At 33.9% G+C, this 22,286-nt stretch overlaps 3 protein-coding genes across 7 annotated transcripts in view; 1 reads left to right on the forward strand and 2 right to left on the reverse strand.

The window, feature by feature from the left end:
* Positions 1-45: 45 nt before the first annotated feature.
* LOC123717754 (probable serine incorporator) lies at positions 46-12,202 on the reverse strand. Of its 5 annotated transcripts, XM_045673903.1 has the most exons (12): positions 12,059-12,202; positions 11,478-11,642; positions 11,065-11,153; positions 10,853-10,948; positions 10,210-10,388; positions 9,062-9,177; positions 8,293-8,511; positions 6,893-6,910; positions 5,987-6,116; positions 3,336-3,353; positions 1,092-1,236; positions 46-615 (listed from the first exon to the last, which is right to left on the reverse strand). In XM_045673903.1, the coding sequence occupies exons 1-12, from the start codon at positions 12,092-12,094 to the stop codon at positions 483-485; spliced, it is 1,344 nt and encodes a 447-aa protein (XP_045529859.1). In that variant the 5' UTR covers positions 12,095-12,202; the 3' UTR covers positions 46-482. The 5 variants fall into 5 exon arrangements, with proteins under 5 accessions (XP_045529859.1, XP_045529861.1, XP_045529862.1 ...); XM_045673905.1 differs by lacking the exon at positions 6,893-6,910; XM_045673906.1 differs by lacking the exon at positions 3,336-3,353.
* Positions 12,203-14,886: 2,684 nt separating this feature from the next.
* Positions 14,887-16,892, forward strand: LOC123717799. The gene is made up of 2 exons (XM_045674005.1): positions 14,887-15,256; positions 16,090-16,892. The coding sequence occupies exons 1-2, from the start codon at positions 14,912-14,914 to the stop codon at positions 16,420-16,422; spliced, it is 678 nt and encodes a 225-aa protein (XP_045529961.1). The 5' UTR covers positions 14,887-14,911; the 3' UTR covers positions 16,423-16,892.
* A 1,281-nt stretch (positions 16,893-18,173) lies between these two features.
* Positions 18,174-22,286, reverse strand: part of LOC123717647 (zinc finger protein 395) — a 56,545-nt gene continuing 52,432 nt past the window's right edge. The window contains exon 8 of the mRNA XM_045673731.1: positions 18,174-22,230. Coding sequence (XP_045529687.1) covers positions 22,069-22,230 — 162 coding nt within the window. The 3' untranslated portion in view covers positions 18,174-22,068. The remainder of the gene's footprint in view (positions 22,231-22,286) is intronic.

The raw sequence follows: 22,286 nt of genomic DNA on the forward strand, positions 1-22,286 counted from the left end.
CAACTGTTTTTTGTATAATATTGTAAGGAATAAATAAAACGAATGAATTTTAATATATATTTAATGAGATTATATACAATATTCAATTACTTACGGGATTTTGAGATCAATTACAGAAGAAATAGTGAAAATATTTTTTTTTGTTTTTGCGTGATCTGTATAACTCTCTTATACGGGCTTTAAATATGCAATTATTTATTGTACTTTAGTTGCTTTGTTCATAGTTGTATCTGAGATTTTTTAATTCTTTTCATTGTACGAGATAAACACACAAGTACTAATTAAAAGGGATTAAATATTTGAAGACACTTAGATCTAAAACGAAGAACATCTAGACTCAATAGTCCAAAACCTCCAACTTTGACTTGAAAACGTTCTCAGAGCCGTTAATTAACAATAAAGTCAATATTGAAGCTCACCTCAAACTATCGGTTTAGTTAACGACATTACAGGTAATTGACGACTCTGAGACGGTCAGGAGTCTAATTAAATTCCCTGTCTGGTAATAAGGCGGGTGCGACCAGGGTCCAAACGTAGAGGCCCACGCAGAGCCACGACGAAGTGACCTTGATCCACATTGACGCCACATTCTGCTTCGACAGTTGTGAGCTTGGACTGAAAATATTTTTTTTTAATTTAACGCAATCCTCCAAAAGCTATAATAAAAATCACGTATTAAATTATATCCTGGCACTGGTACACCTAATAAACAACCATAAATAGAATGTGTAGCGCAAGGACTCGTCAGTACCAATCTAGTCGGTATTATGAAAAATATACAGGATAGCATTGCCTTTGGTTAACATAGCCTTTACACATTGAAAGAAAATAAATTTTTAACCGGATTAAAGCTATTTGTATTATTATAACCTTGAAAAATTGTTTTCTTTCAATATACAGGATGTAGATTTTTAGTAAAAAACTCAATTTTCTTATAAAAAGCAAAATAAATGATAACTCTGCAGGGGTTGAGCTGAAGGACCTCCCGTAGAACATTATTTGCCGCTGATGACCTCATCTAACCTTAAGTTGCGTTTGATCGACGACTTTTTGGCCACCTTGTATAATAAAAGTAAATCAAATATACATACTTGTACCAATTTGTGAGTGTCATCATGACGTAGAGCGTTGCCATTGCGAATACGAAGTGGAAGAAGCTCCAAGAGTAGGCCGTGTCCTCTGCCTCGTTGTCGTAGACCTTCTCCTCTGAATCACCAGCTTCCCCACCGTCTCCCTCTATGGAATCATAACCTGGGCTCAGTGAGCCAGCCGAAATGCATCTATTATGCGATGGTTATAGCATAAATACTGGTTAGCAAATAGCTTTGCCTTTGGAACTCTCTTTTGAACTTAACTGTCAGAACTCAAATCGCCTTTCGCTATAATAATTGGCGTCCTGTCTAGTGTATGCGTATTTAATATTTTTATACAAAAAAAATTACAAATATATTACGTATGGCCAAAGTTCATAGCAGTTGACCTAGTGCATTCAGTTTCTCTCATCCCTGAGGTTATAGGTTCGATCCCGGGCTTTGCACCGATGAACTCTCTGTCTTTGTGCGCATTTAACATTCGTTCGAACGGTGAATCGAAACATCGTGAAGAAATCTTGCCTTAGACGCAAAAACTCGACGGCCTATATCAGGCACAAGATACTGAATTATTTATTATTATATATAAACTTCAAATTTTTCTTAGCATTTACTATCATTTAACGAAAGGCGATATAAAGTTCTGCCAATTAGGTTCATTATTGGTTTCCTCGTGATATGGGTGTCGCAGTAAAGTAGTTAAATCAGAGAGTTAATTGAATCTCTAGACAGTTAATTAAACTTCGATATTCAATCAAGTCGTTAGCGTTTTGATTTAAATAAAGCAGCGTCGAAAACATTTAACTATCTGTCTGGCCGAAAGCCAGCGTGTTGATTAACAATGTAAAACAAAACTCCGCCATTATTATTTGATTTGTTATTGTTATTTCGGTTTGATCGTGAATAACTGAGCTTGGAAATTCCGTGTTTTGCTTTATTGTTAATAGTTAGGTTAGGTTGGTCTTGTTGCCTAGGAGCTTTTAGGAAACTCGTTAAACGTTTCGTTCATTCACTTGTCTGACGGAACTTTAGCGACTTGATTGAATATCGACATATAATTAACTGTCTAGAGATTCAATTAACTCTCTGATTTAACTACTTTACTGCGACATGGGCACTGCTATCGTTATAACAAGCAACGTTTGTGATTTCAACTACGGGCGGGAAGGTAGTTGACAATTCTATTGTTTTTATAATGACATATTTGAAAATATATATTAATATATATTTTTATATCAACACCTTCAAGCTGGTAACTTTAATTTCTAAAGTAGCTAGAATATACTAACATTGCATAACGTCGATTCTCCTAATTTAACTTTGCTGTATATATGTAATACCTTATTACCAATAAGATGGAGGTCATATTGGATATAAAATAACCCTAAAACGTCATAAAATACTGACAGGAAATAAAAATTTATTTGTTTTTTTATGTACAAACTTTTTGGTCAAAGATGTAAAAATATTTTTAACAAAAACCAAAACGGGCTGAGAGAGCGTTCAAGTATTACGTCATGCATTTTTTTTAGATTCTTGACGGGGCTCGGGCATGAAACGCAACGCAACGAATTCTGAACCAAATAGTAAAACGTTTCGTGACCACCCCCAGTGACTCTTTATACCTAAAAGTGACCATTATATGGTGTAAAGTATAGGAAAGTCGAAAATAATATTAACAATGACAAATATTCAATCCCCGTCCCGCATCGTAACGGGAAAAAAATTCGTTACATAATACTTGAACGCTCCCTTACTGATCAAACAAAAGACGAACGCGTCCTAGCCCATGAACCTCTGACTAAATGAACAAAGCTCCAAGTCAGTGGTAGAACTAATGTATACATCTCGAGCAATACAATAAAAACCCTGCATTTGGTAGCTGAATTATTTACATATAGCAACACTAAGTATACATATACATGCAAATTGGTATGACATTTGAGACATTATTAATAGAGTCAATTTACCGACATTCCAACAAATACTTCCTTATAATTCAAATGTTCCATACTTTAACATAGACCACGCACAATCAAATCGACCCTACACTTTGACAGATGACAGTGACAATCTATAATGACATCTCAAACATTGTTGCCATTCAAATAAACAGTTAACCCGCAATATGGCGAGGTTTTTTGTATTCTATTGGGTGTTTTTTCGGACACCATTACATCTATCGCTGTTAAACTAGGAGAATCGAACCTAAGCAAGGCCGTCACCACTACGCTGGTACCTTACCTTCATTATCAATAAGACCTCCTCAGCCGGGTGTAGCGACGCGATATGCGTAAATTAATGTGTGTTAATACAAATATATATATGTCGCGGCCTACTAGCTTTATTAGCCGCTCAATGCCGCCTAGGCTTTTTAAAAACTGCACTGTTTTGAGGCGCCTAAATGATATTTAGCCGTTTGTTAATGTTATTGCATTCAATTGACTGGCTTATGTCGAGTCATTCGTACCATATGACAGGAATAATAAAGCTAAAATATCTGATATAAAAAATTATTGATTGGTCTGGTAGTATTTGTACAGTAGAGACTTATAGGAAGATATAGATAATATATGTAAAATATAACATATTACTATTCGTACACTAAGTGGTAGATTTAATACTCTTTCGTACTATTTTTTATTATATAAAACCATTATGACATTTGATGTTTGCCGACGCTTTTTATAAATTTGACAAATATCGATCCTAATCCTTGGGATTGATTTGCTCCAGTTCAAACAATTTGTATGACTCAAAACTCAGCGATTAAAAAGAGTGGCGGAAAGTTTCTTGCCAGTTTTTCTTGCCCGCTCTACGCTTTTGACTTGCGAACTGGCAGTAAATGTAAATTAAACAATTTAACATCTTTTCTGACGTTAATAAGTATATTTGTTTACTTATATAAATAAAGTTATTTTGCCTCCTACTTATATTGACAGTTTGGTTTAGAAATTGGAACTATATTGAACACGATAGGCGAGTAACGTAACGTCATCGATACAAGTCATATGCCTAACTGTTTGATCATTCAGACCGCTACTTAAACGCTGTTTAGTTAACAAGGCTGTTGATTGAACGGCTAATTAAGCTAGTTAGTTGCGACATATATATGACAACTACAATTTATAGCAAAAAACATAAATTCACAGGTTTTGTGCGTCATTATCATTGGACTACTTCTAATTGTACCAGAGCAGCGAAATTTTTAAAGTTTTGATTACGGGTCCAGATATTAACTAGAGAATGGTTCTCTCGTAACTACTCTTTTTTATCTAACAGGAGGTAAACAGGAGGCTGTCCTGATGTTAAGTGATACCGCCACCCATGGACACTCAAATTGACAGAAGGCTCATAAATGCTGGTATTTTAAGAATTGGTGCAGATACCGGCAAACATCTTGAACAAATGTCTTTGCCTGCGCAGAAGCGATTTTTAGGTATCACTTGAGAGTGACGTGTCGATCGCGTGATTGTCAAATCAGTTGACGTTTGTGTCCCGCGTCGTGTACGATGCGCAAACTTCCCCCACTCCCTCGTTTAATGCTCAAGAAGTTTGCCGGTATCTGTACGCTCTTTTCTTGAAGGACCCTAAGTCGAATTGGTTCGGAAAGGCTTTCAGTGCCTTAAGAATCCCTCAGAAGAATCAGTTGTTGAACGATCACTCTTTCTCTTTCTATTTAGTAGTAGGTAGGTTAAGTGTTAACGCATTAAGTACGACTCACGTTTGTCAAAGCGTGCATGACATAAGGGTGTCAGAACCAAGTCTCGATTGTGAGTTGTTAATTATTTTCTTAAAACATTTTTTTATTAAACAGTAATTCCGTGTATATAATGCTTCTAAATTATTATTTTTTAATTTGGATATGTACACTCTTAAGAAGAAACTTCTTTATGACCTTATTTTTCGAAAAATGATCTACTATATGCAACTTTACAGAAATTGGTTAAATAAAATAAAATTATATAAAGTTTAACCATAGGCTTTTATTATCATAGCCATTAGTATCATTGTTAACGTTGTTAATAATAAAAATAAAAATATTTTTGTTAATAATGGCTTCGAATCTCTTCGAATCAACCGTGGTAGGGACAAAAAAAGATGGCGCGTAACCGAAACATGTGACGCGTAACCGAAAAATGTGACGTTTTTTTTCCAAAGGCAAAAAAGAAGTTTCACTTCAAAAACAAATGGAGTTTTAATATTTATTTAACGAAACGCGATGCGGAATGTAATTTATATGGCATATTAAACGAGCTTTTCGTTAACCTTACAAATCTTACAAAAAGACGTTTCGGAGCCCCAAAAATAATACATTTCTATCAAAAATCTTATTTTTTTTTAACTCTACCTTGCTGCATGGGCCTGAACGTGTCAAGACGGCCTTAGACATTTTTAATTTAAAAGAAATCTGCTCTGGTTAATTCAGATATATTTTAGAAAGATCTATAAACCTCGGTAGTTTGTCTCTGGTATATTTATTCCTTATCATTCACCTCACCTAATGTTAAATGATACCACCATAGACATCAATTCCAGCGCTCGCGACTGCATTACCGGCAAAGTTCTTAAAATTCTCAAAGAATAAATATTATATTATATGTTTACTAGCCAACCCGGCAAACGTATACGTTATAGGAAATATTTTTTTTCCATAAAAATAACTATCTACTATAATAAAAAATGGGGCTCGATCGTAGATGTAGATAGTTGTATGTATTTTGAAAAAAAAATTTGGAGTGTAAACTTAGGGGTTTGAAATATACATATTAGCAGAGTCTCAGACTTACTTAATATGAATAAAATAATTCTTAAAAATCGGTCGAATCGTGACACGAGAATTATATATATATATAGAGATATATTATATTATTTATATTAATATAAATTATTACCTTCTTTCTTAGCCAAAATGTGACCGGACATTGTGATCTTTGACGAAGAGGACGCGGTGCGTACGCACGAATACAGCACGCTGCCCACCCATATAATTAATCCAATCACAGACTCCTTGTCGAATGATGTCTAGAAAAAAAATCGCGTTGAAGCGAAAGTTTTGATATCACTTACTTCGACATAGCTTGGGGCAGCTATGACCGTATGACAAATGCAAAACGTTCGACATACATATGAATCCATTACGAAAGGGATGAAGCCAAAAATGTCATAGACAAATTCATATCTGACAGCTTTTGATAACAGAGTTACGTTCTAGAATTTCTAGATTCAACTCAGGACGACATACACGATAGTTAAATGTCTTTAAATCAGCCAGGTAAATCTTCGTTTAACAGGGCTACGAGTACGAAGTAGTTTATATAAAAAAATGGATCGAAGGACCATTTTGAGTATTTTTTATTATTTCTTGATCTGTAAGCTAGGTTGCTATGGAGAGAAAAATATTGAGTGCTTAGATTTTATTCTGGATAAGCTAACAGTGGGGTAACATATCAATATGTTCTATATGTTGGTATGTACTAAAAGGGTGGGCTAAGAAAAAAAATATATGGCGAAACGTTTACGGTACTTAAGGGAAAATGTGCTAACAGGAATGTTATCAATAATATTTTGTACAATTTCTTTGATGAAAAATACATTCAGATATTAAGACTTAGCGCTGATGTGATGATTGAAAATATAATTAAGTGGAAATGGTCAAATGAACTTTTAAAGAGATACCCATTTTAAAGGACATACAATGCAGTTCCTTCCAAGTAGTTATATAGAGTTAACACTGTATATTACACTCTTGACACAATATGTGATTTAATAAGAAATGATTTTGAATTTTCCGTACATACCCAAACTTCTTTAGGGTCCTTGTGTTGCCATATTAAAATATTAAATATATAAATACATAGTATATATAAAAGTTCGTCAATAGACAAAAATTATATCCTAGAAAATCGGGAATCGAACCAGATCAAATACTAAATTAATTATTTATGGTTTGTAAAATTTAAAAAATCATCAAATTTTTAGGAGTTTGAATTTCCTTGAAATATATACATTTATGTTGAATACTAGTATAGTGACAGATAAACGAATCGATCAGAAATCTCCAATGGATTTATAAATATATTTTTAGTTAATTTAGTTTATAGTACTTCGAAAATTAATCTTAGGATCTTATCAGTAAATTCATATTTTGTCCCTCTCACACCCATGGCACGCGAACGAGACAACTCACATCTTCTGTCCCTATCACACCCATGGCACACGAACGAGACAACTCACATCTCCTGTCCCTATAACACCAATGGCACACGAACGAGACAACTCACATCTTCTGTCCCTCTCACACGCATGGCACGCGAACGAGACAACTCACATCTTTTGTCCCTATCACACCCATGGCACACGAACGAGACAACTCACATCTTCTGTCCCTCTCACACCCATGGCACGCGAACGAGACAACTCACATCTTCTGTCCCTATCACACCCATGGCACGCGAACGAGACAACTCACATCTTCTGTCCCTATCACACAAATGGCACACGAACGAGACAACTCACATCTTCTGTCCCTATCACACCCATGGCACACGAACGAGACAACTCACATCTCCTGTCCCTATCACACAAATGGCACACGAACGAGACAACTCACATCTTCTGTCCCTATCACACCCATGGCACACGAACGAGACAACTCACATCTCCTGTCACTATCACACCCATGGCACACGAACGAGACAACTCACATCTTCTGTCCCTATCACACCCATGGCACGCGAACGAGACAACTCACATCTTCTGTCCCTATCACACCCATGGCACGCGAACGAGACAACTCACATCTTCTGTCCCTATCACACAAATGGCACACGAACGAGACAACTCACATCTTCTGTCCCTATCACACCCATGGCACACGAACGAGACAACTCACATCTCCTGTCCCTATCACACAAATGGCACACGAACGAGACAACTCACATCTTCTGTCCCTATCACACCCATGGCACACGAACGAGACAACTCACATCTCCTGTCACTATCACACCCATGGCACACGAACGAGACAACTCACATCTTCTGTCCCTATCACACCCATGGCACGCGAACGAGACAACTCACATCTTCTGTCCCTATCACACCCATGGCACACGAACGAGACACCTCACATCTCCTGTCCCTATCACACCCATGAGACATGAGCGAGACTACACACATCTTTGTCCCTCTCATAACTTACCTCATTTGTAGCAGAAATACTGGGATTGCACTCCCCAGCTGAGTTGGAAAGGGCGGACCAGGTCAAATACATGACGTATAGAGACACGACAGACGACTGAAGCAGACCAGAGCCTGGTTGGTGTTCCTGAACTGATGGTAGGATGGACACCACACTGGCTATCACCATCAGAATCAGGTTGATTGATATGAAGAATTTTGATAGGTCACATCCATCGGGCTGAAAAAATTAAACGTCTATTAAAAATACCATAGACTAAACTAGGCATGCATCGATAGGCCTTTTTGTCGATACGATACCGATACCTATTGAATAAAAATAAATTACGGTAAAATATATCAAGTTTGATCAAAGAACACATTGCGGACATAAGACATAGACAACACACAAAATCAACGGTCTGTGAACACACACCAGATAGGCCTAATCATTACATACGCTTTGACCAACCGAAAGTACTTGCGAAAGAAAAAAGATTCTTCCCAAGATTGGTACGAAAAAACACCCCAATTTCAATAGAGAAGACGGCCTAAACGGTTGTGTATACTATCGCTAGATGGCGTTATACTAAATTATGCATTCGACTTTTAAGAACTTGGTCTGTTCTTCTTATTTATGATAATTGTCAGTTGTCAATCAAGGACTTACGACAATGTCAGTTTTAGTTTTCGATAGGCGTGACCCACAAACGACTTTGTATGGATATTGTCACGTGACAAAGCATTCTGAAGAATTTTTATTAATACAGAACATTTTTTGTTAATATTACCTTAGTGTAGAAGATAAAGAGAAGTGTAATCCCAGTGATGGTGAGGGCATAGCAGGCCAGCATTCCCAACACGAGAGCCGCGTACCAGCCCTTTGATTGGCTTTCCTCGTAATTTGCTGAAATTTATATAAATTCCTTATTAAAAATATTTCTTAACTATAGAATATTTTTAATAAGGAAACTATTGACAATAGAGCAAAGTGATGTACTACAGTTTTGACAAAATTATGTAACAGTCTTCAGTTTCTTACCTGCTATTTAATATAATAAGCATATTGTATTAGTATAGTTTCTCATATGTCTTAATGAGAAATAAATATCTTAAACCGTAATACTTTTCAAATACAGTGTAAACTCTATATAACGACACTGAAGGAACTGTGAATTTTATGGAGTTATAAAGAGTGATCCTAAAATGGAGGGAAGAAAAACGTATAGATAATCCATGACTCCTACTTATTAGTCATGGCCAACAACAGTCTACTCGTGCAAGCAATCCCAACTTGTAAACAAAGTTCACTGATTTTGATGTTGAAATTCGAGTTTATTGTGGGGTTAGGATGATCAAGCAACAAAAGAACGTACACTATTGCGCAGTTTTTACTAATTTTAGCAAAGTTAAAAAGTACTTTATTACTCAATTGTTGTCGTTATTGAGAGTGGGTGTGATGCTATATAGTGTATCATTGTATGGAGGACAAGCTAATCCAAGCAAAGCGAATTGATTTCGACATTATATATAGTTTGCACTGTATTATATATGTGCATGATTACATAATAGATTTATTCTGTTTGTTCATCATGCAAATCATAAAACATTTACAATACTGTAATAATATCTCTGATTGTAGTGTATCTTGACAAATTTGTATATAATCTGTAATCTGAATTATGTAATACGTAATTAGTTTATAAGCTAGCCTATGTACTACTTTCTATAACTAGTTATATACACTCTCGTAAATGAACGATGTATTAATATTATGTATAAACAGTTTTCCATATAATGTATGTATTGTTACAAATTGAGTTCTAAGACGTCGCAGATATTATTTTATAGGCAAATAGCTGCAGCGCCTGACCTGGGCTTTAGTTACCTCATCCTATTGGTACACAGCACAATTAGACATTTTTTTTTAAATACTTACAAACCCATCTCTCAGCCCAGGAATGTGCAAAATCAATGATAAGTATTAATTGAATGATGATGAAACAGAAGCCTCCAATCATTCCAAACACCATCCATGTCGATGCGAATTGACCTTCCGGTATAAAGAATGCTCCTATGATTCCACCGATCACAACCAGGTATTTTATACCCCAGAAACTGAAATATTTTAAGAGTTTAAGATTAAAAACAACTAGCGCTTATGAAAGATGTTTAAAATTAAATACTCAGTATAAAAATATCACCTAGGACAGATCTTCATAAATAGATAACAACCATTACATCAGTATTCTAACAAAACAACATCATATTTGATCTATTTGTTTAGGAGTTACTTTGCAGATCCGTCAATCTTATTACATGGCTTTTGTGAGGAGGTTTAAAAAGATACATTACGCTCACAACAAATACTAATTAAATAAAAATATGACTTTGAAATAGGATTGTTATACCCAGCAATTAATCCACCTGAATGGTTATAACGGTTTATGGCCAAAATAAAAGGAACTTCGTAATTTTAATCAGTTCAGAGACAACAATCAAATGAATATTTCTAACAATTAAAAATTTCAACAGTTATCACTTCTAAAATTGTGGTTATATTAATGTTGAATTATAATTACCCATTTTGTATACCAGCTCTAGGATCCTTGGAAGACTTGACACCAATTGTCAAAAGCATCATTAAAACGAAAAATAGGCATGTTGCAAAACAAATCCTGGAATATAGTAGAATTCGATTAATTTAAATGTAATGTGGCAACTCCTAGGTATTTAAATTTTAAAATATAATAATCTGCATGAAATGCTTATATGCTCATTAAATTGTATTTACCTGTAAACAGCAAGATATCCAACAGCTTGATCACAATCAAATTTAATATCGCCAGGTATTATGCCTGTTGAATTTTCACAGAATGGCACCTGAAACACAATCAATGTACTAACTAACAAAAGAACAAGTTAAATTATTAGATAATATTTTTTCTATGTTGTTCCTACAATACTATTGACAGCACAGGACAGAAAAAACAGGATGGAGAAAAGGGAAACAAGGTATTTTAAATTTCTATAAGTTGTTTAATATATATAAATATAAGGCTATACATACAAAATTTTGTTCATTATAATAGAAGATGTTACCAGAGAATAATTAATAATTTCAGACATGAATGTCCTAGTTCTATTGTCTATTCTTTTCTTATACAAAAACAAATTCTAAATTTTGATTGTATAAGCTCCACTTACCTTTTTCATAACATCATGTAACCCCGGAGCAAGTGTGATACATGCAACTACTGTCATCAGTAGTAACATAAGTGTATACATGAGACGTGTAGATGTGGAATTTGCACAAGAAGGACATGCTGAACAGCACAAGGAGCATGCTGCACTTCCACAGCAACAGGCCAGCTGTTAATATAATAGAATAGAGCTTATACATCTACGAATCTTTTTATTTGTTTTCTTTTTTACATAAAAAACAATTTAACAAAATACATTCTTAATAATTTGATATTTTAAGACATATTTTGCTAAAAAATAATAGATTAATTGCTGGATTATTCTTCATGAGAAGGAAATTATAATGTAGAATGAGAAAGTCAAAACTGTTTTCTTTTAAGAGACGTTGTACGTAATGAGTCATTGATATCTTGTGTAAGTATGTAATGTAACTTTTACATACATAATATATATTGTTAAGTACGTAGCTACTTCAGTTACTGAGTTATTTAAGGTATTTATATATTATTAAGAAAATCAATAACTATGTCCCTGAACCAATCGGACTCGGTACTATATATAGGTTTTAAATAGGGGCAACTTACCTGGGCTGCAGAACAAAGGCCTAATACGGCACCCATTTTTGTAATTACTTAAAACTGAAAACGTCAGAAAAATTACTTTATCTTTTGGTCAACAATAATTTTTAAACACATAAACTTCGTCACCCGAGGTTTGAACAAAGAAAACAATTTATGAATTATTTCATAAATGACGATTGACATTTGAAAACTATTAAGTTTCAATGTCAAGTATCTGACAAACGACAAATCCTTAAAATATGTTATGTTATTTTTTTAAACATTGTAGCTACATTGTTACATTTTTTACTATGTATGTAATATGTAATAATATTGTTGCATTACAAAACCAGTACAAGGTGCTTTTTAAAAAACAAGACAATATTTAAAAACCATTTCAATTTATATGTGACTATAGAACCTATAAAAATTAATGTTTTTAATGCGGCATCAAACATTCAAATTAAATAATCATAAATTCAAGAATGACATTTTAAGACGACATTTTTGCCGATATAACCGAAGTGCCTACACCTATTCTTACTCAGCTATTTCCTAATCCATCAGAAAATAATTATGACGCTCTACCCTCAATTTCATTTTTGCCTTCAAATCAATCTCCTGCATCCACACCTGCCGGCACACCTTTGACGCACGTTAAAAAAATGAAACGCAAAGCTCCTGCCATCGTTGCTTGAAAAACAAAAAGACAATGTACTATGTACTGTTACAGCAGAAGAATTTATCTTTTCGTTGGCAAAAAGCACAATTTCAACACAAGGCTGTAACAGCAGAACCTAAATTTTTGGTCACCTTTAGATTATTTTTATAGATTTCTTAATGAAGATTTATCAGATATGACTACCACTCACTCAAATTTATACAGCATACAAACAATAGGAAGATCCATAACAGTTTCAAGGGAAGAAATACTAGACTTTATGGCAATAAATGTCATGGGTATAGTAGTTTTGCCATAGTAGATTTTCCAGTAGGAAAAAGTCATTTCGTTATGCAAAGGTAGCCGATATAATTTCCCTAAAAAGATTTGAACAAATCAGGCTATTTTTACATTTTAACAATAATTCTGAAGCTGATACATCAGATTGATAGATATTATAAAATACGTCCTGTAATTGACCACATTCGAACACAGTGTTTATACGTAGAAGAAGAGAATCCTTTTAGAGACAGCTCCACCAAGACAGTTAATGTTATTTACAATAAACTTTTGGTATATGTTAAAAACTACCAGAAACATTCTAACTCTATATAGCAATGAATAATATACATTCCTAAAAATGTGATTATCACTGTACGTGTAGTAATGTATAGAATATTATACATCTTATTTTTCCAACATTTTCATATCACGATTTTTTAATTTATTTTTTTAATGTAATATGATTGTATATGATTGTAATGAAACAGAAACTTATTATAATAGTATTATGTCTTTCTTCGTAGTAAAATTCATTTAGCTATCTATGGGCTGTGTCATTAAACATCAGATGAGACACCTGGCCCACTTCCATGTAGGAAAGGGGCCTGTAGAAAATTCTGTCAAGGAGCCCTTGGTTTGCTAAGGTTAGGTTGTTTTGGGTATTAAATAAAAAAACTGTAACAAATAAACTTTTCTGGATTTAATATGGCGAATTTAGGGATAATAACACTCTCAATATAGACTTCTTTATGCAATCCTGCACCATATTGAACAAGACGTTCTTAGCCCATTGTGTTCCTTTATAAAATTTTTATACGTTTTAATGTTGAATAAGAATGATCGCCACTGCAGTTAGTGATTGTGAGTGAAAAGTAAATGCGCAAGACAATTTCTATGTTTGGAATCTTAATAAAAATTAGTAAAAAAAGTTAATTTTCCACCACCTGTTAAGTTGACCACCTAGTGTCCGATATATATATAATAAAGAAACATGCAAAAATCCCATCGTCATAGTAAAGCCAAACTATATTATAGAAAACTAAATAATGTAAGTAATGTTATTTGTCCCTTTATATAAGTAATTAGGTATGTTGCATTGCGGTAATTATAATACTAGTATTTTTATGGGAATCGAACCCACAACTTTGTGTGTCGCTTTCTACAATCACTATATCAACGAGGCGGTCTTACGTTAGTCCAACTGACTTTTAAATTGTAATAAAATTGATTCAAAATATAGATATATTCACTTCCAATTAAAATTTTATAGTAAAGTCCAAAAAAATATTGTTCCCGTGCAGTTAGCAATGTATATTATCAAACTGCGGCATTGTGTAGTATAATATACGTTAAAAAACACGACAAAAACATGCTAATAATTCTCATAGTGACAACAGCATATATATAAAAATATGTAAGAACAAACATTTAGACATGTGTATTTTATAATAAACATGCATATTTAGGAGTAAACACATAAAAATAAAATAAAGCTAAAAGATAAAGCTGAGCATTTTGACGGTTATTATTCACAACTGATTAAAAATTATGACAGATAAACTACTATAATTATGAAGTATAAATAAACGTCTAGAAATGTCATATGCTTATTAAAAGTAAGTGAACAATTATTTTATAGTGATCACATATTATTATAAAGTTGTAGGTTTGGTATACTATACAAAATGAACATAAGATTTAAGCCGGAATTACATTACGAAATTAGTAGGATGAAATTAATTTCGTGACATAATTTTTACCAACAGTTTCACGTGTAAATTAATATTTTCGTAATGCAAATGAGTTTCGTGCACTGCGCGATTGTGGTGAAATTAGTTTCATTCATGATGGAGATGTGACGTGAAACTAGTGTCGCGAAAGCGCCTGTGCTGTGAGGACGTGTACGTATTTTGCGCGCGCTTCCAGCGTTGACAATGACAAACCAACGATGGAGTGCAGATAAAAATATACAATTCATTAATGAATATCAGCGAGAAGAGTGTCTCTGGGACCCGAATCACCCACAATATAAACTTAGGGATGCCCGAGATGCGGCCTACAAAACAATTATGAAAACTATGGAGATGCAAAATATCAAAGAGGTTGTTGGTAAAATACGCTCCCTTCGAAATACTTACAACAATGAGTTGTTGAAGGCAAAAAAATCTCATACTACGGGTATGGGAACTAATAAACTGTATATTTCTAAAATTTCTTGGCTGTCTCATTTGGATTTTTTGAAAAAAATTGACAGCAACACTAGAGAAAAAACAGAAAATGTAAGTATAATTTATTCTAGAGACTATATTACAATGGATGATTTGCTTTCATCTCCTTGCGTTTAAAAAATCATTCTGGCTTCCATTCTACACGCCCAACTCCAACAAAACGGTCAGTTAAACCTTGTCATATATCTTATGATAGATTTCTAGAATAATTTTTTATCCACATTGCGGAGTGGGTAAAAAGCTTTGTGGGTTCCAGTCCACTATGTATCTTCCACTACTTCTCCTGTTTCTGGATTTTCGATTTTCGTTTCGGAATCAAACCCGGTTCTACATAAATTGATGAAATAGCTCTCAACCAATTATGCAGTTCCAGCATGTTGTTATTATTTTGTCAACAGTTTGTGGCAATTCCGGGACAGGCTTCTCGAATATCCGAAATTTACTAAATAGGACAGCAAATGTATTTTTATAGTTCTTCGAGCAAGGCTTAATCTGTCGTTGAAGAAGAAGAAATACTCTGTTTGATTGATAAGTTTCATCGACGACCTTTTGGTGTCATAAGATATTCGGTTATGGTGCAAGCTTGATCTCCAAACAATTCCTTTAGGAGCCTTCAATAAATGTTCCTGCAATATTTTTTTAAAATTTGATCATGTACAAATTCTCCCATCAGATACACGCCAATAATGACGTTAATTGATTAAACTTTTAAATTACTGACACAGACTGCTAGAAGGATTATATTGAAAGTTCACTTGTTCATAGTAATCGCTGCCTAAATGTGCTGGACAACGGAAAATTACAGTTGTGACTGAAGCCATCAAATGTCTCGCTTTAAGTTTCCTCTGTGTTTGTCATCAGTAAAGAAAAAAAAATTGTTACAGGCACCAAATACCCAGGCAACTTCTACTTCAGAATCCGAGAGCCAAGATTTTATCGTACCATTAATACCTACAAGAAATAAAAGAAAAATAAAAGATCCTCCACCGAAGGCCGTACATGTATTAGAAAAAGCAACACAGCACTTTTCAAATGCTACTAATGATGAATTTGATCTTTTTGGACAAACTATAGCTGAACAGTTACGGCAACTTCCTCTAGAAATGGCTCTGGAGACAGAGGAAATGTTATTGTCAACAGTACGAAGGCAACGAATCAAATTAGCAAAACAACAGACGTCAACTCAACAAGTTCGCCTTCCAGATTCTTGTGCATAAAATTTTGGTTTACCTTAAAAAAAATTCTTCGAAGACTATATCCAGGATCTACTGCCACCCTGTATTCCTATGATAAATAAAGAGAAAAAATATTTATTTATTATATTATTTATGTTGCTGACAAACGCAGTGTAATTTGAAGATTATTTTTTTGCTGGTAAAGCTTCCCGGCATATCGTGTCTTATTTAGATATTTTGTTAGACACTCTTCTCAGTAAAGAAGTAAAATTATCTTCACTCATTCGAAACTTCATTGCACCCAAATGCTTTCTTGTTAACCATCCTCGAACCCAACAAAATCTTTTGACGTCTTATAATTCGATCCAGCCGGTTGCACCTGTTACCTCGCTTTGCGGTGTTACCTCGCTCTGAGGCGTTCCATTTAAGCGCGGAATGATCGACAAAGAGGCACAAACGCGAGAGGAACGCTCGGCAGCGTTCGACATCTGTCTCTTTCCTACTTGAGTGAGAAAAATAATTGACAATAGTATTTATGTGTACAAATAAATGTATCTCGTATCAATTCAATTGTGATTTCCATTTACCTACTTCTCTATATCCATACAAAATATCTATATTTCTTTTTAAAATCCATTTCATCAGTATTTTCTTATGACGTTGTCATGTTCAACTATCGTCAGTAAACCGACTTTACAGACAATCGATTTTTTTAAATAGTCTTTCTTTAAGTTAGATAGAGAAGCATCTCTTTAGCTACAATATAGAAATAATAGCTTTGATGGTTATGGGGCTTATATGGATACTGTAGAATTCAGAACACTAATTATTATACGAAATTACTTTAGCATGTAACGAAACTACTTTCGTAAAACTGATTTCACATGCATGTAATTTCGTAATGGAATTCTGGATTTATGCACGGTCGAGGTTCGCCAATCCAGTAACTAGATTATTACGAGTTATTTTGATGTCTTTTTCATAATTATCTAAATCTGAAGTAGGTATTAAAACACATGTATTAGTTCTAAATGTATATTTGTAAAATAATAAATATATTATATAATATCGTAATATAACATATCCAATAAATTATAAGATCTATTGCTTAATATAATATAATTCTTTACAATTTTTGCAAATCTCATAAAACAATATCGAGAGATAGTACTACATTTTAAATATATTTTTCACAATTAATTTCGGGAAAATTCAATACATTGTTCAAAATTAACATAATCTGTGATTATAATGTTTTATAATCTGTGAAACAATGTATTTTGAATGGCGTTTCACAATTCGACTATTTATAGAGAGCTGAATGTACCTTAAGGAAAATCTTTAGACCGTAAAACGGGGCTACCATGACGTTTTAACTGACCTACTTCACTAAATATGACTTCTGTCATCTGTCAAAAGGCTGTTGACGCTGTCATACGTAGCACTGAGTCTTGACTTTGAATTAGTTCCAATACCTCTACCAGGGGTTTAGACAAGATGCTATGACAGTAGTGTATGTAGAAAGTCGAAAACTAAATTTGTCTGAAAATGACAGTTCGTGTCGACAAATTTAGTTACAATTACGTTTAGTTACAGTACTGTTAAGGCATTTTGTCTATGCCCTCAGGAGTTTGATATGACACACATCACACACATGCGTTATAAAAGGGTACTGTATACTAATTATGTCAATTAGCAGCAAAGCCTCATCAAGAAATCGGTAAGGTCATCCTTATCATGAAGCCCACTTGGTAGGACAGGTTTCATCTATGGGACGTATTCACGGTAGACCCTCAGTTATAATTATTTTTATTCAAAATTTGTTACAAATTGAATCTTTTTCCATAGATAATCTATGGAATGTAGTTTATATATCTGAAAACGGTTTAAGGCTTTTAGGAGGTACTATTTAAAGTAACAATACTTAGCGGCTAGTTCATATAAAAGGTTTAACACAATATTTCATCTACTATACATAAAAAAAATTATAAATATCACAATAGATGAACTGTCAGCAGTTTTGTTTAATAAAAATTGAGGGCAGACAAGCGTGATTATTTGGCATTGTTTTGGTATCTACCGCCAAGGGCCTTAGGGTGAGATTAAAAACGAAACTAAGTATGAACTATGACAAAAATCCAATAAATTTTTGACGTACGGGAGCTGAGCGTTATGTCTCGTCTTTTTAATATCTCCCTGACAAAAACTTACGGAGTGAATAACGATCGCCAATGCTTTTGTTTGGAAGTGGTACGTGACCAGGCGTAACCCATTTACTAATAGGCAATCAACCTTAATGGTGAGGCTGTCTTTAACTATTTTTGACATTATAAGCAAATATTGCAACCAGTCCCAACCAAAAACCCCTCCTCTGACCTCAGTCTGTGTGCACATGATTTGACAATTGACCTTGAAGTTTGGCCATAAACATTTCGCGCCAAAATTCTTACGTATTATTTAAACAGTTGATTCACGAATAAATGTAATGCTGACAGCGGGTTATGCACTTCTGTGATATTGACAATAACAATAATATGGAAAAAGCCTACATAATCGAGAACGTATCGTATCAATGTTCCGATAAAGACACACAATTCTTACATCTACTGGTAACCATCGTAAATATATTAATGATACATTGACGGGACACGCCCAAAAAACTAAAATAAGATAAAATATAAAACAATTAACTACTTAAAAATATGTCATCGTGAACATTGTCTAAATAAATAGAAAATTTAATAATACTAATTATACAAATCAAAGAATAAAATATGAAGACGAATTTCCGAGTTTAACAATTTAAGGTACTTTGATGTAATGCGTCTAACACATAGAACCACACCTATTTCTGTTATTACATAAATTTAGGAGACATATATTCATAAAATTATATTGCCCACAACAATTTACAGATTGTAGTTACACAGATTATAAGCTTACATATAAATACAGATAATAATAGATAAACTTCTTGTTCAAGTTTACCTTGTCTATGGAACGAAATCGGAAATCTATTGGCCGATTAAAGCAATATTCTAATTGGTATATTCTCTCAACTTGTAACAGAAGTCTTATCGGGAAGGTACTTAAGTATCAATTATACATATTTACATTTTTCTCTTATTATATATTATCTTTAAGAAGAGGCACAGTAATTTACATATAGTTTGTATGACAGAAAAGCGGTGATGGGAAACTGTATAAAAATATATGAAAACTTTTTACAGTTGATAGTACGTAAGTACCTTTAGTCTACTAAACAAAAATTATTATTGAGTAATTGTCACAACGTGAATGTATGTCACTAATAAAGATACACTCGAAAATAAAATCTGTGAAAAAATGTTTCAGAATAAGACTTAGTCTAGACTAGCGTTCGTATTACTAACATTATTTTTCGACGATCAAAACCGCCTTTATGATATGAACGCAAGCCGCCAAGTCGGCAATTCACAAATAATTTTTGCGCATTATTATGCTCTTTGTACTGCTATTTTTATTATGACTTTGGTGAGTGTACATTGAGCAAATTCGGCTAAATAAATAAAAAATAAAATCTAATAATACAAATATAAAACTAATAAATAATATTTTTGTAAATAAATCTAATAGCTTCGTGATTGTTGAGATCGGTTTGATTCAGCAAAAGCAGTTCGAGCACCATAGCATTTTTACCATAGACAAAACATAGAGCAACATCGAAATTGTCAAGAGGAACAAGAGAAATATTTGCACGTTATGAAGTTTATTGTACTTAATTAAATACTACTCTATGACTTCCAGCTTAAGCTACTCTATACTGTTTCTATTCCATAGATAACTAATTTCTTAAATTATGGCAGTTGATTAAACGCTAGCTGAGTTGTTATCCTAGCCTAAAGGGGATCATTTGGTTTCTCGCGCACGGCTTTCAACGTGAATTAAAATATCGTAATTTTCATTACAATAATTTGTATCACAACCTTTGATAATAATTGTTATATTTGGTAAACGGTGCAGGCCGTGTTGAACTGCAATTTGGCAAGATAAGCTGAAGATAAGTGTGGCTACAAGGCGTTTGGCCACTACCACAGCTTGTCGCGCAATATATAAAATTCAGTGTGCGTTTTGCAAAAGCACCAATAAGACATTAACACTCTTGAATAAACATTGTATTGGCACTGTTTCGAATTTAACTTAAATGGTAACACCGGAGACATGGAAATGCCGCGCTGATAAATGATTCAATAGACTATATTATTCTTAATTCATAACTTTAATATACTTCGTGTCTATAAAATTATCGTTAACAATCACATTAAGTAACGAACATAAATATTTCACTCCAGGTACCTTATATTACGATTGCTTTTGGTACCTATAATATATACTATTTACATATATATAATACTTATTAAATAATATTGCATCATGCAATAGCCTTTCACGTCCGTTTTCCTTCCTTGAGCCGATCGGTCGTATGGGAAAAATATTCTTAATGAAATTATTATTTATTCCGTAATAAAATCACGTTAAAATGTATTTACGTGTCATACAACGCCTTAGTTGACACATTACATTCCATTAGGTCATGAGTAGGCAGAGACCCAACTTCATAGACAACTGTTTCTAGACGCTTTTTAATAACATTGCGCGATTAATCCGTCATAAAATGTCTTTATCAAATTCGTAACGTAGATGTCAGTTTAAAGCAATTATTATTTATTGCGTTAAGTGCTAATTCTGCCTAAAACTTATTTAATCTATTGGAATATATAGTCTGTAGTGACAGGAAGTGGAAGTTCAAAGTTCAACGAAAGAATGCGTCACATATTTGACATTAGCGTTTGCTGTCAAAGTCGTTCTGTTATCTGTCTGTATTTAAGTTCGTCAGAATTAGCACCAATTCTACGTCACATCAACCGACTCTCCTCCTACAAACTTCTATCCTCAATCCTGAGTATTGTCCTTCATCTCCAGGACCTACATGTATACGTACAGATATGTTTAAAAATTCCAATCTAAATTTTAGTCTTTTAGTCAAACCTGAGAAAACTTATATTAAGTATATTTTCTAATTCAGTCAATACATAAACATATTAACCATTCGTGTATATTTCGACTGGAACGATGGTCACCCCGTCGATATAGATTATAATTTCGCAGTGTGAGAACATTTATTTACTGCGCTCTGTGAACGCGGACGGATTTCACTGACATGTGTCAACTGTCATACGCAAACTTAGTCAATCATCAAAGCTCGTAAGCGACAAATAAATTTGATAAAAAATACGACTAGTTATTACGCTGTTTGACTTTTAGAAGTAAAATGGTCATAAAATATTAATTTCTGCATGTGCAATGTGCTGTACAGGTCAAATGTGGTAGTGAGATTAGGATGTCCAAATGTTTTCACACTAAGCGAAAGTCAGTCTAACATAGGCTTATTTCTAAAATATTCACAGTCTCTGTTCAAGACATTACGTATCCCTAGAAAAATAAGTGGGCAATGTCCGCTGTGGTCAAAACATGAGCCACAGGAAAGGAAATATATGTCTCCAGTAACATTACTTACATTAAAAATATCTCTTAAAATACTTAATGTCCGGATAACCCGTTCCACCATCTCAAAGTTTGGTGATCCCTGGCATCTGTTCTGGCAGTAGAAGTTACTCGACGCTTAACCACGTATGGGAAGTTCAGCGTTTAATCACCAAATCGCGTGCACGCTTTCTTCCATTTGCACTGCGTGCACCATTGGTCACGCTGGTCCATTCCGTACACCTTCCTGCACTTCTTGTTGTCGGAGCGAGGTCTGCGGCCTGGGCTACTGGGCGATGCACCTGATGCTGATATTTTCATGTGCTTCTGAAATTTAATGGTTTTCTTATCTTTCGAGAATTTTCTGATGAATATGCTTTTAC

This window comes from Pieris brassicae, chromosome 13 (assembly GCF_905147105.1).
Source record: "Pieris brassicae chromosome 13, ilPieBrab1.1, whole genome shotgun sequence".
Classification (NCBI taxonomy): Eukaryota; Metazoa; Arthropoda; class Insecta; order Lepidoptera; family Pieridae; genus Pieris; species Pieris brassicae.

Bases quoted from the DNA above. Each gene is read 5' to 3' on its own strand.
- LOC123717799 (XM_045674005.1), top strand. From the start codon at position 14,912: ATGACAAACCAACGATGGAGTGCAGATAAAAATATACAATTCATTAAT. The intron at 15,257-16,089 runs GTAAGTATAATT...AAATTGTTACAG, and splicing joins CTAGAGAAAAAACAGAAAAT to GCACCAAATACCCAGGCAAC.
- LOC123717754 (XM_045673903.1), bottom strand. From the start codon at position 12,094: ATGGGTGCCGTATTAGGCCTTTGTTCTGCAGCCCAG. The intron at 9,178-10,209 runs GTAAGTATTTAA...TATAAATTTCAG, and splicing joins CTGGGCTGAGAGATGGGTTT to CAAATTACGAGGAAAGCCAA. The intron at 8,512-9,061 runs GTAATATTAACA...TAATTTTTTCAG, and splicing joins TCTTTATCTTCTACACTAAG to CCCGATGGATGTGACCTATC.